We start from the raw sequence: 17,121 nt of genomic DNA, 5'->3' as shown, positions 1-17,121 counted from the left end.
GCTCAAATAAAAAATCTATATGTTTGGTATAGATGGGTTTCTAGGCTAAGGTAAATTAAAATATATTGCTAATTTTTAGATAAAAAAAAATGGTCAATATAATTTTTAAGACCACCTATTTTTAATTTTAGAAATGGACGCCTTTAACTACACTCAAATAAATATCACAATAGTCGCTTTGTAGGTAATTATTTCATACAAAATGTCAAAATGTAATTTCAAATAACCGAGCTATAGGTACAGTGTATCTCCGGATGGGGTACCGCACTCTTGCAAACTTTTTTATTATTGACAAAAAGTTATTCTTGATAAAAAGTTTTGCTTATCTTGGGAAGCCATGGGCAGTAATCAAATATGTCATAAAACATACAGGGAATCCAAGAAATGCTTAAATACTGGGTTTAGTCAGAAAGAACAATAATTACATTTTGCAAATAAAAAGACGCCGCAGTTTTTAACTATCTTACTTAATGGCATAATATATCAAGACAATCTTAATCAAAATTCGTATTTGGAAATTCTCAATAATTTTGTTTTAGCAGAACTAGATAGCGAAAATTTAGAGTGTAGAAGAAAAATAATATTTCAACAAGACGGATGCCCTGTACATTCCACACTTCCAGTGAGAAACTGGCTTGACGTGGACTTGCCGAACAAGTGGATCGGACGCTATGGACCAATACCTTGGTCTGTACTGGCACCCGACTTGTCCCCATTAGATTGGATATGGGGATACCTAAAGCAACAAGTGTATTCAAACGATTTTGACGATAACATTGATTTACTTAAGCAAAAAATTCAGGAAGCTGTTGCCACCATAAACGAATAATTGATCTCCTCTGTGTATAGGAATTTAGAAAAAGATTACAAAAATGTGTATTACTTGGAGGTTTACAAGTTGAATAGGACTTGATTCGTTGTTGTTGTTAATTCCAGTTCTACTTTGCTATTTCTATTTTTTAATTAGAAAAGTTACTTTTATTAGTTAGTTGTTAATGGTAGAACAATTTCCGGGCCAGTTACCACGTCGTCGGTTTAGGTTTCTTGACGCTTCAAGAGATATATCGCTCTTTACAAGAACTCGAAAACTTTAGGAGTTATTCTGAGGAAGAGAGCGATATGTCTCTTAAAACGTCAAGAAACCTAAATTGGCGACGTGGCAATCAACCCGGAAATTGTTCTACCAAGCTATTTTTATATTATACATATTAAATTTAAAATAAAGTTTTACTTATTTTTTACAATTTCTGTTGGCTTTAAGTGAGATAGTTAAAATCGCGTCTTCTTTTTAACTTTTTATCAAAATCGACAATAAAAAAAGTTTAGAGTGCGGTACCCTATCCAGGGACACACTGTATAGCTAAAATGTGTCCTTTGAATAAAAAATAATAATAAATCGATATTAAAAGGTTTATTTTCAAAATAGCGTCCTCGTTTTTTTTTATCAAAATGATTTTGTGACAATTGCATACGTAACGTTTTACAAAGTTTCTTAGTATTTAAATAATACATTGCAGTTCGCTTCTGAACCTATTATGATATGAATGATTGTCAGAAAATATTTAAAATTGTAACACGTAATCTTAATTTAAAAAAAGTTACCAATCTAATTCGCACTTACCCTTGTTGTTGTTGTTGTTGTTGTTGTTGTTGTTGCTGTTGTTGCTGCTGCTGCTGTTGCTGCTGCTGCTGTTGTTGCTGCTGATAATTGGTGGCAGAGAGGAATGACTTGGGTAGGGACATCGACCGTTGTTGCGAGACAAGCATCTCCGCTGATCTCTCCTCCGAAGGCGCACTTCCAGGTCTAGTCATAACGATTTCGCGCGATTTCTCGTCTTTCACACCACTTAACACGTCCTCGAGGGGTGTCGACGCACCGGAACCTTTAACATTACTTTTCCGATCCACGACTGTCAGCCAGGCGTCACTTCCCGAAGACGAACCACTTACATTAGGGAAAGTGGGCGTACGGCTTTTCGGATTAACGGGGGAAACCTTTTTTTCGAAAACAACACTATCAATTTGGTCACGTTTCACAGATTGTTTATTGGGGCTCAGGCGCCGCTCGCGAATCTCCTTTCCGGCATCGTTCTGCAACTTCCGCTTTTCCATCTCTTGAGCTAGACGACGTTTGTGCTTGTCTTGCATTTTTCTCTCCCTTAAATTGGCAGCAGCTCTATTCGCTTCCATATTAGTCGAGTCCAAGGACCTCTGATGTGTCGGATAACTTTGAGAAGAGCGCATTACGAACTGAGCTTCCCGATTCAGACTATCCCTGTGAGCGCAATGTGGCCAAAAATCGCAAGTGTCGGGTTTACAGGGATTTTTTTGTTCGTGTCTCATCTCAAAACTGTGTTTGCTCATCAAACTCGGACTGGTAGATCCCCTAACAAGTACCTTTTGTTTATCTTTCTTGTTATTACCTACATAATAAACGGTAAGTCCGTTGTTAATCGGTTTATTAACATCTTTACTTTTTTCTTCTTTACTGACGCTACTATTGTTATATCTATGCATGAGAAGAGCCTGGGCGGCCGCTCTAGATCTGTTCCCATATAAAAATCCAGTGACGACTTCGGCCTCCCGTAACAAATCCTCATTCAAGATATGGCCGTCTGCAGACTGAGTTTTCGCGGGCTGTGAAATGTACTTCTTTTGACGCTCCGAAGTGGGTCCTATTTTAATTATCCTGTGTGGCTCTTGATGTTGTGGAGAAATTCTGGTTTGAGCAGATGACTCCCGACTAAACGTCGGCGGTTTCTTTTCGGGTAATTGCAAACTTCGAGAACGCCTGACCCTTTGAAGGGACGGATCCTCCTGTGATGGGGATTTTGCTGTCTGATAAGGTCGATTAGGTGCACTACGCCGTATCTGTTGTTGAGAGGGAGCGGGCGGAGAGCGTGAAAGAAATTCATTACTGCTAGTCGATGACGAACCGGGGGATGAGCAGTTCGGAGGTTTATTCGTATCTGATCCTGCAGGTGAACGGCGGGTTTGTATGCGATGCTGCGGCAATCTATTCGAACGACCAGAGGGCGAAACCTTCTCCCTAACTCGATTGAAATCGCTCTGTGCCATGCTGGTATGTAAAGTAGAAATTACGCTGACATTGAGAGACGAGCTGTTATTGTCTTCTTCGTCGGCATCCTCGTAAACGTCTATAGAGGAATCGGTATTTTCTGAAAGACGAGGCATGACATGGCCGGATCTATTAAAGTGACTATCCAGACTTCTGAAACCCATGGAAGATGAAGATGAGGACGAGGAGCCTCCGTAGTGTTGTATGAATTGAGAACGCCTTACAGCCGTGGTATCTTCCAGTGATTTAGTTTGTGGTATTCTATTGAAAGATCTTAGAGGTTTTTCTATGGCCGGAGAAGGAGCAGCTGTTTTCGTTTTTCGTGATTGTGTAACAGATTGGATTGCGTTTTTCCACTTTAGTGTTGGTGGGGATGCCGGAGGGCTAGCGTCGCTATCTTCGATTGCGTTAGAACGCGGTAAGAAGGGCGTCTTACCAAAAAACGTTCGACTTTTGGTGGCACCCTTATTCTTATCTTGAAATGCTGGCGGTGGTGAAATTATAGGTGTGACAGAAGGTGGTGATTCGGGTGGAGGCTGGGGAGAGGACACCTTTCTTTCAAAATCTCGAGGTTGTAGTGATAGATATGCCGGCCTCTGCATGTCCGAGTATTTGCCCGGTTCGCTGTTGAAGTGATAATCGGACAATTTAATATTTGTCCTTCTTACCGGCTGTAAAGATGATGTGGTTGCTTTACCCGTATAGCTATGCCGTTTATTTTCATCTAAGGATCTTTGTTGTACTTGTACCCATCCTGATCTGCCTAAATACACCCCGTCGACTTCCCTGTCACACCATCGAACCGGGGAGAGTTCTCTGTTGCAATTAGTGTTGCCTATGAACATTTCGGGTGAGTTTACCTCACCATCCGCATGAAAGCTGGGCGAATTGGTCCATTTGCTATTGCTATACAACTGACTGGGGTTGCCTAACGACTGGTGTTTGGTGAGGGGTGGAACACTCGGTCCGACCCTACGATTGACAAAGTACGATCTGCTGGAGGCGCCACCCGTAGGATAAACCGACGTAGGACTGGTTTCCCATGGTTCAGACGAACTACGCAGGTGCAGCACCGACACGTTAGGACCTCTGAAAAAAAATTAATTTAAACTTTGAAAAGACAGTTAAAAAAACGAAATACATTTAGAAGGCATTACAAAGTATTCGCGCTTTTAAAACATTGTGATATTTCCTTGTCGATTTCAGAAAATATGTTTTACTATTTTGTCTGAAGCTTATTAACAATAAAAGCCTTTGTTAAATAAGGAGGCGGATTTATTAAATGCTGCCAAATGAGCGAAGTTTGAAGCGGAACCGACCTCAAATTGTTTTACTTTACAATGGTGGAATGGTTTAAAAGGGGTCGTTAAACGTAAATGGCTTTGGTAAGCGTTTAATTACATAATGTAGTCATTTATTCCTTATTAAATTATTGTGATCGACGAATATAAGACTATTTTTGTTTCCGTCGTCTTAAATGAATAAATTACAAGGCACTAAAATAAAACTGTTACTTTTATCCAATTACTATTAAGAAGATTAAACTAAGGCTTTCACGTAACTGACGGAATGAGAATATAAGCTTTGAAACTTTACACGAAATTTAAATCTTTAATTAAATTGTGTGCAATTATAGAATAGTTTAGCTTCTAAAATCTACACCTAAATTACTATAAAATTTTTAAATATCATGGTATAATTATGAAAACTCACAAAAGAGATATATGTGGGATTGTTAATTTTAACGAATTTACAAATGTGGGTATTTCATCCCACAGATTACAAAGTTCATCGTCTCAGAATTCAAAGTGGGTTGGCTAGAAGTTATAAAATATATGCTAAACTTCTCAGTTCATATTTGTAAATTTCGGAACAGGTACGGTTAATATATAAATAAATAACCATAACTGTTAAGAAAACTATGTATCACTGGAATGTATCTAAACAGATTATATGTTGCAATATGAACTTACATTAAAACAAATTACTAATTATTTTTTTTACAAATCAGTTATGTTTCAATGACCTAGATTAATAATTTCCTATATTTTAATTGTGATAATATATCTAATAATAATTTCAGATGTTAGTATTTCACAAGAATAAAATATTTCAACGAGATACGATTTTTTAAGTTTGTTTTGTAATTTACAAAAAAAATACGATTTATTATATGTATATTAAACAATGTCGTTAGGAGTAGCAAATAATAATACTTCATCGAAAATATAATGAAGAAACGATTACAAGGTTTTCCCATTAAAAACAGCTTCAATTCTAAGGTTAGTCCATTTAAAGTAACTTGTTTAAGAGCCGATCATTATCATAGGAGTATAATTTATGTGAGTAAATATGACGAAATAGTTTCTATATTGCACTATACAAGCAATAAATGCCTTAACGAAAAGCATTTATAGCGCGTCGACAAATAAATCAAAAAATATTTTATGTCGTTACGAAGATGATAATAATTATTTAAAAACAAGTGTTCATCACATTATACAATCATATATAGATACCTATATTTTAGTTCTAAGTATAATATTAATATAGAAAAAGATATAATTAAATGTGTATATGATGGAAGCAACAGAATTAAAAAAAAACGTTTTTGTTTACTACGAATTGTAATTCATAAAAGTGTATTAACTAATCAATATCACGCACAACGTAAAACAAGACATTCCTTGTATCAAAATAAATACATTTTAATCAAAAACAAAAGTCTACTACGTCTACAGAGATATAGCCTTCCCAATTTGATGCCATGAGACATTTGTTTTATTCAATTTTAAAACGGTTTGGGTCTAAAGACTTCTTAGTTAGTATGCATCTTCATTTATTTGACTGTAGTATGTTGCCAGAATATGTAAGGATATGATGAACAGACTGTTATTTTGCGACTGTCTAAATTACATTTTTTTGTACAAAATCTCAATATCTTTTACGGATTTCGAGTAAAACGGATACTTCTTTGGTATGGAATTTGATGAAACATAAGGTGTACGATACATAAAAAGAATAAACAAGTTTCCATGAATACGAGTATAATTTCTAAAATGCTTCCTGAAGAACTGAAAATGTTAGAATGGATCAACACATAGAGATTACATAAAAAGCGAGACTTTGGTAGATAATAAATTCGTGAACACGCTTGGGAAAACGGTTGTATAATTAGGAAAAAACGTTGGAAAATTAATTTAATGAAAAGAAACTGCTATTATTTTAGCAAACAGTGAAAGAAGGTGCCGAATTATAGACCAGGGCGGATCTGTTTTGAGGTGGATGTGAGAGGGGCAAACAATTTTTTTCTGGATTACCTTCAGTACAATTCACATAATAAAAATGTAGATCCTTAGATCAGGGCGAGGTCCCATAACATTTTGAAAATTGCAAAAAAATTAAAAAAATTTATTTATCTGAGTTTTTTACTTATATCTTGGAGCCTATGCATTTTGGAAGGATATTGAAGAGGAAAAAAAGTTTTGGAATTGAATTTTGCACAATACTGTAAGTTAAACATGTTTAAATTTATTACCGATGTTGCAAATAGCAATAATTGATGAAATGAGTCAAAATAATCAAGTTTTTTTTGATAATTTTTTAAATATATTTTAATTGCTCCGAGGGCATTTTAATTTTGGTAAAAAAAACTTTAGAGTATAATAAAACAACACATTAAATTTCATTAAAATCGATTCAGTAGTTTTCGCAAAATATTTTTTTGAAAATGTTGCATAGCCTCAAATAATGATACTACCTATATACTTGAAATTTTTTTCACATAGAAAGACCGCTCAACCTTTCAAACGGTTTTTAAAAAACTTAAATCGGTTGATTAGGACAGCCACAGTTAATTTTTAAAGTTAACACTCTTTTTTTTATTTTTAAACAATTAGATTATATTTATTAATTTGCAATTTAGTTTTTTTTNCTCTTTCTTTTTATTTTTAAAGAATTAGATTATATTTATCAATTTGCAATTTAGTTTTTTCAAAAATTATAATTTTAAAGTACTATTTTTTCTTAATTTTATCTGTATTTAACAAATAAATTAATTTCTAAATATTTTTTTTAATTTGTTTAAATAAAAATTATTTAAATAATTGCAATAATTATAACTAAATATTTTCATATTTAGAGTGTTGAAATATATACCTAAACAAATTTTTTCATTGAAAAATTGTAACAGCATAGGGTAAAATATACAGTATATTTAATTCATAGATAATAAACTTTGTTTATAACTAAATATGTGGGAATTAGACAGTTGGCATTACGATATTCGAATTCGAATAACAAAAAAGATCGAAATTGGTCCAATAGAAGCCGAGATAATGCAATTTTTTTCGTACCTTCGCATTTTGAACCTCCGAATTCACTCTCGGAGCGAAAGCCCCCTCCCCCACTTTTCGTGTTTTGAGTCACTTTCCGCGCGTGCGAGCTACAGCTTTTCCGCTGATTTATCTATGTTGCCAATAACTTATGGATATGAAAATTTTTTCCAGCTTAGAACTCGGAAAACCGAAGCCACTGGATAAAAGATTATTGCTAAATTGTTTATAAATTAACGGTAAATGCCAATAAAATTTGACCTCTTATATTTCGAGAACCAATAAACGGAATTTAACTTTTTTTTTTTAAAGAAGCCTCTCTCCGAGTACTTTAAAATTATAATTTTTGAAAGAAAAACTAAATTGCAAATTGATAAATATAATCTAATACTTTAAAAATAAAAAGAAAGTGTTAACTTTAATAATTAACTGTGGTCGTCCTAATCAACGGATTTCAATTTTTCAAAAACTATTTGAAAGGTTGACCGGACTTTTCTATGTGAAAAAATGTTCAAGTATCTAAATGCTTATTTGAGCTGTGCAACATTTTGAAAATTTTAAATTTTTTTTCAACATTTCAACAATAGTTTTCAAAAACCTATGTAATTATTTTCCGAAAACTATTAAACCGATTTTAATGAAATTTGGTGTGTTGTTTTATTATACTCTAAAGTTTAAAGTTTTTTTACCAAAATTAGAATGCCCTCGGAGCAATTACAATATTTTAAAAAAATTATTCAAAAAACTTGATTATTTTGCCTTTTTTCCATCAATTATTGCTATTTTGCAACATAGGCAATAAGTTTAAACATTTTTAACTTAACAGTATATTGTGCAAAATTCAATTCTAAAATTTGTTTCCTTTTCGACATTCAAGAAGAGGTAAGTAAGAATAAAATAAATAACATATAATATCTCTAGCTATGAAAGCAGACAAACAAATAAAATATAATCTGTCACATTTATTTAAAAACAAGCGCCAGTTTTGAAAATGAAAGAAAAAATAGTGTTCAAAGTGGAAACTATTTTAAATTTTTTCAAAGTGCCAAATACCCATATTGATAAAGAAAAAAATCTATAACCTAAATTTTTTGATACGTTTTAATACAATTTAGAGTCAAGAAATGTACATGATATTTCACACTGTATGTATTACGATACTAAATGCTACAAAAAGGTAGGTAAAATCGTTAATAACAGGATCTTTGTATACAAATTATAAAACATTCCTTGCTCCAGTTTTCATTTAGACAAACCTTTTCAGACCAAACTTAAAATTTAAAAATATTAAATTTTGATAACTCACTACACACTACAAATATTTTTGTGTAACTTTAGATAAAAAATCGAAAACCGAATGGAAAACGAGGGTTGAATAGTTAGTGATTGACAGCATGTGTATGGTACAAAAGTAGCGTTTCTGGATTATTTGATTTTTTTTACTCTTGTAAAATTTGCATTTAAGACTTGATTTATAAGACAACTTCTTTAAATATGTGATAGGAACTTTTTTGTTTAGGCTTGGCATTCGTGAAAAAAATCGTATATTTCAAAATATCGGCTTTGACAAGGGGTATCGCTAAAACTCCTGTTAATTTACATAAACTATTTAAAACAAGATTGTTACAATTGAGACATTAAGTTAGCTACATCCCAATATTAGAATTCAGAAAACAGGACAGTAGATAAAATTACTGTCAAAAACATCCGCAAATACCAACTTCTGTTCTAATGAAAGAGAATCGAGCATGCTGGAAGATTTCTGATTTTAGCGTTCTGCGGTCCGTTAATTGGAAAGGATATGCTTTGAGCTAAGGATAAATAAATAATTAATAATTAACTAGGAATTATGTAGAACTTTTTTTTAAAGCTTAGTTCGTCGTAAGAGATTGGGAAATTAACAACAGGAAGTAAGTCAATATCATTATCTAAAGGAGTTGTAATATATTGTCACAAATCATGTCTCAAATAAAGACTAAACAATTTATTAATTCAGTTAATTATTACATTAAACTATGTTTTACTAACGTTAATAGAGGAATAAAATAACGATTTCGATGTGGCAGAAGGCGCCACGTATTAATAATATAAACATTACAAGTGCGTTTTATGATGACAACAAACCCAGCTGCACCCAGCTAATGAATGATCCTAATAATTTCATACTGTGCACAGATATGTTTAGAATCGCTAAAGATCCATACTGCACTATGAATCTTTGGTGTTGCTAATCTGGCCGTGATTTATAGGTGTTCTTTAACCCGAAGCTGTAACTGCATTATTTATGTACCTTATAAATGGAGCCTATAAATTCAGAACACAATGAAAATGTTACTGAAATTATTACGCGCTGGAAGGATGGGGAGGAAAGATCGATATAATATTAACGATATATTTTCCGACATATTAATATTAATGGAGCAACATTAGAGATTCCATTAGAAACTCGCGCGTTTCGGTAAATGGAGGCGCGAAAAATCTACGATACAAGTTTGTCAAGGCTCGTTGTGGTTTGTAAACAAATTATAGCAGCCGAAAAATAATCTGTACAGGGGTGGAAGTCGGAGGGCAGGAACTGATAGGCTTGCAAGACTCGCTGAATCTCAGTCCGTCAGAGAATCGATAGAATTACGTTTTGAATATAATTAACTTTGCTCAGGCTTTTTGTCACTCAAATTGTATCCTTATGTAAATAAAGCACCCTTTCGAAAGTTAGTCTTACTTGTTCTAAATCAGAAAAATACAGGGTGTTTTTGAATGGAGTAGCATAAATGATACCAGTGAATCTGCATTTCAAAAGAACACGATCTGCAAAAAATCGCCTTAGTAAAATGTTAACCCCTGAAGAGATATGGGCCATCAAAGTTTCCAAAAAAATTATGAAAATTGGATGTAATTTGAAACCCGAACGAGGTACAAATAACAAATTTTTTACAGGTTGTTTACTAATACAGATGCGAGTTTTCAACTATTTTTCGAAAATTTTAACCCCTCGAAAGGGGTTGAAATAACCACCCCTCAAGCCATTTTTTGCCATAACTTTTATATTTCGTAAAAACTCGATATCCAAAAATACGCATTAGATAAACTGGTTCTTTTAGAAACTTTTATCTCTCTAGCAATTTTCCTTTAAAACTTTTCGTTTATTAATAAAAAAATAAAATGTATTACCATTCACCTCACACCGTATATGATTGCAATCAATCAAAGAAAAACTAAGTGTGCTGCTGTCATGCCAGTTGTCACAATTAACTCTTCTGTAAGTTGTCACTGTTATCAGCTAAATACTTTNAAAAAAGTTAAACTTTTGGCACAGTAGGTAGTGCAATAAGTAGTAAATTTTGCACGATCGTAGAAAAAAACACTTGTAGCATGTCCACATATTCATCATTAGTAAAATTTGGCATAATTCTTGTTAATTTACACCCAAAAAGTATTTAGCTGATAACAGTGACAACTTACAGAAGAGTTAATTGTGACAACTGGCATGACAGCAGCACACTTAGTTTTTCTTTGATTGATTGCATCATATACGGTGTGAGGTGAATGGTAATACATTTTATTTTTTTATTAATAAACGAAAAGTTTTAAAGGAAAATTGCTAGAGAGATAAAAGTTTCTAAAAGAACCAGTTTATCTAATGCGTATTTTTGGATATCGAGTTTTTACGAAATATAAAAGTTATGGCAAAAAATGGCTTGAGGGGTGGTTATTTCAACCCCTTTCGAGGGGTTAAAATTTTCGAAAAATAGTTGAAAACTCGCATATGTATTAGTAAACAACCTGTAAAAAATTTGTTATTTGTACCTCGTTCGGTTTTCAAATTACAGCCAATTTTCATAATTTTTTTGGTAACTGATGGCCCATATCTCTTCAGGGGTGAACATTTTACTAAGGCGATTTTTTTCAGATCGTGTTCTTTTGAATTGTATATTCACTGATATCATTTATGCTACTCCATTCAAAAACACCCTGTATAACACTGTTAACTTGTCTGTCAGATTTGGAAGTCTATTAGAACTAGACAAGTTTTTACGATCTTGATTATTTTTGGGTAATAAGAATGTGTCAAAAATTAATGAAGCTTTAAGGGCCAATGTTTATACAAGAAAGAATAATTTAAAGTGTTCTAAAGACCACACGTTTCATCTTTAAGTCAAGAAATAGTTTTCAGAAATTTTGAATTTCAATAATAGCAAAAAGTATATTTTTTTCAGTCGCGCCCTAACTGTAATGTAAACAATATAATCAACATACCTCATGTTTACGTATTAGTTTTTCTACGTAAATGCCATTCTATTGACGTATTATGAACGAAATTTCAAGTCAACCTTAATATTAGTTTGGAATATATTTATTTCAGATATAATATTTATATAAGAAAGTATATTTTTAAATTTAGGATTAATGTGAAATACTGGTACATTTTTTAATATTGGATGGCCCCTCAACTTATACCCTTAAATTTAGACTTTTCATTTCAATATGTCATTACGGCTACTCAATATTTTTATTTTTCCCATTGTTGAAAGATACTCAAGTTACGCATATAAAAACATCCTTAGGTACTAATACCTACTTTGAATGTGTTTATATTTTTATTAACTGTAGGTTCAAGAGCTCTTACCTCTAAATTAAAAATGTTTATAAACATACAGAGGTAACTTGTAGCACTAAGCTTAAGAGAGAATTTTAGTTTTCAATCGATTTGACACAGAATAGATGTGATATCTGAATAAGTGAATAAACAATATCTTTTAATTATTAAAATGTTTTAGTTCTACCCATAATCCCAACACCCTTAATATACCTCTACTTTTAAAACTGTATAAGTGTAAGTGTCAACAGTTATCACGTAGGTATATTATTTTATTTGTGACATATAACAGCATATCGCTACCATTCGTATCCCATAGCCATAAATACACACATGTAAAGTACCAGCCAGTTATTATGTTACCTTCAACCTACTCAACAGACTACTTTTATTCTTAATTCAACTCACGCCTTTGCCACTCCTACGAGATAATTTTCTGGTAAAGTGTTCAAGAAATTGTTGCGATCAAATATGCGCTGTTGTTTCAGTTTGAATAGTTCATATTCATTGTTTGTTTTAGAACGGATACAGTTATAATCTCGGTGATAGTTTCCTATAACTGTTATAAAGAGAGATACTTTTTTGTGAAACTTACTGTTTGTTCCTAGAATGAGTCTATACTTAATAAATATTGCAACTTGTTTCACTGTTTATTTATGGAAAATTTATTCAGTATACTGTGTGGTTATTATTAGTCACTTAGCTAAAATTTAGAAACGGCTACAAAACGAGAATGAGATACACTTGCTTTCTTCATTAATATTAAACAGTTTCTTGGAACTGGGCGGGTTTCATTAATTTATAATGTTTTAATTAATTACTCCTTACATAACTTCCAGTAAGTACTGTCGGAAATGACATTCATTTGTTTTTATTTTCAATGTGATATGAAGGGTTTTTTTGAGTTTTAGTTTGTTTAAATTTAGCATAATGAAAGTTTTATTTATTAGTATCATTTTCAAAATCTGTTTTACATAATTTTTTTCTGAAATACGTTCAACAATATCTAAAAATATTTGACACTTTCTGAAATACATATGGCGAATTCTGAAATACAAATAATACGGACCTCTGAAATTTGTTGTTTATTAATGAGTTCGAATCAGTTACATTATATCTGAATAGCACTATCATTTTTAGGTAGGTAGTAATTTACCAGCCAGTTATTTTTAATAAACTTAAAATTGATAGTGGACAAGGTCTGTTATCTCATGTCTAACACAACCGTATTTGGTTTCAACAAGATGGTTCTCCTTCTTCCCTTGACTCGAGGTTAGAATTATTTAAATTACACTCACCCTGAGTGTTGGGAGAGGTACAGAAGAGCACTAGAGAAAGGGCACTGATTATCCCCTTGTAACATATTTTGAGGATCAAAGGAAGCGATAATCTTAAAGTAAAAAAGGTAAAGGTCTCACATGCGAATGAAACTAATAAGAATTATGTTTAAGCTCCCAACTCCATTATCAGAAATTTATTATTTATGCGTTTTTACACTGGCATGAAAATAATACGGGATGTTTATGAAATATGATGCAAAATTGAAACATGGATTCTAATTATAGTCCAATTAACTAAGCCTTTAAATCGAAATTTTGTCAACTTGGCTGAATTTTTGATATGAGTTAGTTTAAGGTATATTATAACAATAAGTGAGAGTAATTTTTTGTTCAACCCCCGGCCAAGGGTGGAAAAAGATAAAACAAAGGGCTTTTTCAAGATAACTCAAAAAGGGTAAGAGCTAGAAAAAAAAGAAATTTAATTTTGTTAAATCATTAAAATTAACGATTAAAAATTTGATTTTTTGTTATAACTTTCTTATTAAAAATTAAAAAATATATCTATTTCTCTGAAAAGAAAAGTTACATATTTTAGAGCAGATTGAAAAAAAAAATTACAAAATTCAATCATTTTTCTGTTTGTTATGATTTTTTTTAAATTTCTGAAATCTTCCCTTAACTTCTAGCCTCCCTAACTCTGTTAATTGTAATAGTACAAGAAAAAGTTAAGAGGCCATTTTTATGTAGAATTGTCTGCTTTACAACTTTCATGAAAAAGCTAGCTTTTCTAGCTCTTACCCTTTTTGAGTTATCTTGAAAAAGCCCTTTGTTTTATCTTTTTCCACCCTTGGCCGGGGGTTGAACAAAAAATTACTCTCACTTATTATTATAATATACCTTAAACTAACTCATATCAAAAATTCAGCCAAGTTGGCAAAATTTCGATTTAAAGGCTTAGTTAATTGGACTATTAAAAGGTTTTCTGTGAACATTTATTTTTAAATACATTCAAATTGGCTCGAGAGATCCAACTTCTTTCCAACTTTGATTAATGTAATAATGCTAACAATTTTATCGATATAGAATAATAGTATCCTTTTGTGTATTTTAAGATGTTATTTCTGATAATTGTGAACCATTAACCTGAAGACCCTAGACAACTTTTTTTCAGTCAAAAAAAACTCAGTTACTTATTTGAATGGTATCAGCCATTTTGAAGTCATTTATAATTTTGTAACTTATGTACTAAGAGTTATGCACATAGGTTCCTAGAATTATTTTTTTTTTCTTAAAATGGCATTTTTTACGTATTATTTCAATTTGGCACAATAATTTAGAAATGCTCTGTAAATAAATGTTATCGATAATTTTGAAGAAGTTGTGGCCACTGAATCAATTTTCCTTAAACTTGCATGGGTGTAATAAGTTTGTCAGAAATTAGAGAAAATTTTCTTAGTACAAACTATACTTATTTTGTATGAACGTTTTATGAATGAAAACACTTAATAGTTAAAACTTTCAGAATCGAATTCTGTCACTGCCAATAAAAAATACAGGATTATTTCTAATGAGTTTAGCCTGTAAAATCTTGCATTCAGAGTGCCTTTGATATGATTGTAACAGAAAAAATTATCCCCTTATTATTATCTGATTGATTAACAGTAAAGCAAATAAAAAAAGTTTCCCTTAAGTTCTAATATACGTGGATGGTGCTGCTTGAAGTGAATATATAAAAACAAAGAATTTGAAAATTTGGAAATTTGCCTTACCAGAAAAATTGTTATATTATTTAGGGAAGATGACAACCATTTTAGATGAAACTAAATACCTATTTCCTTCAAAATAGTTAATTCAATAATTTTGTTTCAAATCTTAGAGACGAATAAAATTTTGCTTCAGATTTTCACTTGTAATTATTTTTTACTGAAAAAAGAATGTGATAAAATTTCCAAAGAAAAGCATATTCAGTTTCATTCAGTTTTTAGATAAGTAGAAAATGAAAATAATATTTATAAAGCAAATATTTTGTAAAGTATTTGACTTTTCAGAACTTCTTCGCATTTGTTTTATTAACTTAAGTTGTCAAACGTATTGATTTGTATTAATTAATATAAATATGTGTATATTTATTCTAGGAAGGGTACGGTTTAATCGAACTTATAAAATGCAGAGGGCCTAAATTTAGTTAATGGATATTTTCTGAAGTTATTCATTTGTGGCGTAGATTTAGTTTTTTCTTTGTTTATTCATTATTGTATCAACTGTGAGAAAATTAAAAAAATAAATAAATCCTCGCATCAAGAAATCGGCAAAAATTAATACCTAACCTAACCCTTGACCGATCTTTCTGGCACAAATGATTTTTAATTTTTAAGAAATATTGTGCATCGAGCTTATTTAAATAATAATTCAAAGAAATTTAATATACTGGAGGAATACAAAAACAGGGTACATAGTATTTCTGACTATATCAATTAGTTAATAATTCAAAAAACTGCTTGAGCAACTAAGGAAAATTCCATATTTTATATTATTTTTTTTTATTGCGACTAATACCTTCCAATATATTTCCTGCATTAAAAGAAATATTTTTTATAATTGTAACGTTGCAATTTAAACATCAAATCCAAGTAAAAACTTTTGGGTTCCACTTTAATATAATTCCTGCACTTTCCGTAAATCCATTCGAGTGAGGACAAACACCTTTTGTTTACAAATGAAATCACTTTACGTTAATTTATGCTCGCCTTCACTACTTCTCACAAACGCCACCAACAATAAAGAACACACTAAATCACTCTGGCGACGCGACTGAGTGAAAACTATTTTCTTTCTACCGAGTCCTGGAATAAGGAAGGGAGGCAGAATACGACAGGATACTCACCTAGCCGCTGACATGTCGGATTCCGCGGCTGGACTAAGCCGGGTAGTGCTGGAGTTCTGTCGAACTGGTTCTTCTACGCTAGACACCCACCTTCGACCGCCGATGCCGCCGGTGGACCTCGTTCCCACTGAGGAGACGGACTCCAGCACGCTATCCACGCTCCTCTGGAAATAAAACTGTTATTAGTCCGATGTCCTTATAGACCGGGAGATATTAGACTGAAGTTCGACGACGTCTTTCACGTTTATGCCTCTGAGAGTTAAAAGATGGGCTGTGGGACACCTTTGTGAAAATTCAATTTTCCTTTTCAAAAAAATAATGTGTACAGCGACGTATTTCTTACTTATGCCTTGTTCGTAAGTTGAAGAGAAGTATCGATTTTATCACAAAATTTTTTTGGCATAAGTGTCGCAAAGGACCTAAAAATGGAAAACTTTGTAAGAAAATGTGAAAAACCTCTTTATTTGTCTACTAATTTCTCATTAATGCCAATTAGAAATATGACACTATTATATTCGAAAAGCTCAAAAAAAACATTGGCATAAGACCTACTAAGGACTAAAGAAAATAGGGCTTTGGAAAAGCTGCGGAAAATTTTTCGTTTTGGTCAACGTTTTTCTCGTGAATAAATTAAAGCTTATTGCAAAGAAAAAAATGAAAGTATTCATTTTTTTAAAGGGCATAAGTCCCTGGTGAGGACTATATGCTAAAAATTTTTTGAAAAGTTGTAGGAAAATTCATGAAAATTGTTACGTCTTTCTCGCTTATGCCATTTTGCATGCACGTAGGAAACTACATTATAAAGTCATATAAATGTAGGCATAAGTCCACATTGGATTTTCATGTTGTAAATTAATTTGAATTTTAATACGAGTCAGGTCGACAAAGTAGAAAAATAATAGAAAATTGCCACAATTTTCTCGTTTATGCCGTTTCGTACACGAGTA

General features: G+C 32.1%; 1 protein-coding gene across 1 annotated transcript in view; it reads right to left on the bottom strand.

The window, feature by feature from the left end:
• Positions 1-669: 669 nt before the first annotated feature.
• Positions 670-17,121, bottom strand: part of LOC108913454 (putative uncharacterized protein DDB_G0291608) — a 44,916-nt gene continuing 28,464 nt past the window's right edge. Inside the window, exons 2-4 of the mRNA XM_023455613.1 lie at positions 16,175-16,338; positions 1,661-4,168; positions 670-736 (exon numbers count right to left, since the gene is read on the bottom strand). Of these exons, the coding sequence (XP_023311381.1) occupies positions 670-736; positions 1,661-4,168; positions 16,175-16,338 (2,739 nt within the window). The remainder of the gene's footprint in view (positions 737-1,660; positions 4,169-16,174; positions 16,339-17,121) is intronic.

The sequence above is a fragment of the Anoplophora glabripennis genome, unplaced genomic scaffold (assembly GCF_000390285.2).
Source record: "Anoplophora glabripennis isolate ALB-LARVAE unplaced genomic scaffold, Agla_2.0 scaffold788, whole genome shotgun sequence".
NCBI lineage: Eukaryota > Metazoa > Arthropoda > Insecta > Coleoptera > Cerambycidae > Anoplophora > Anoplophora glabripennis.
Note: the sequence above shows the minus strand (reverse complement) of the source record. Positions and strands in the feature narration are given on the sequence as shown.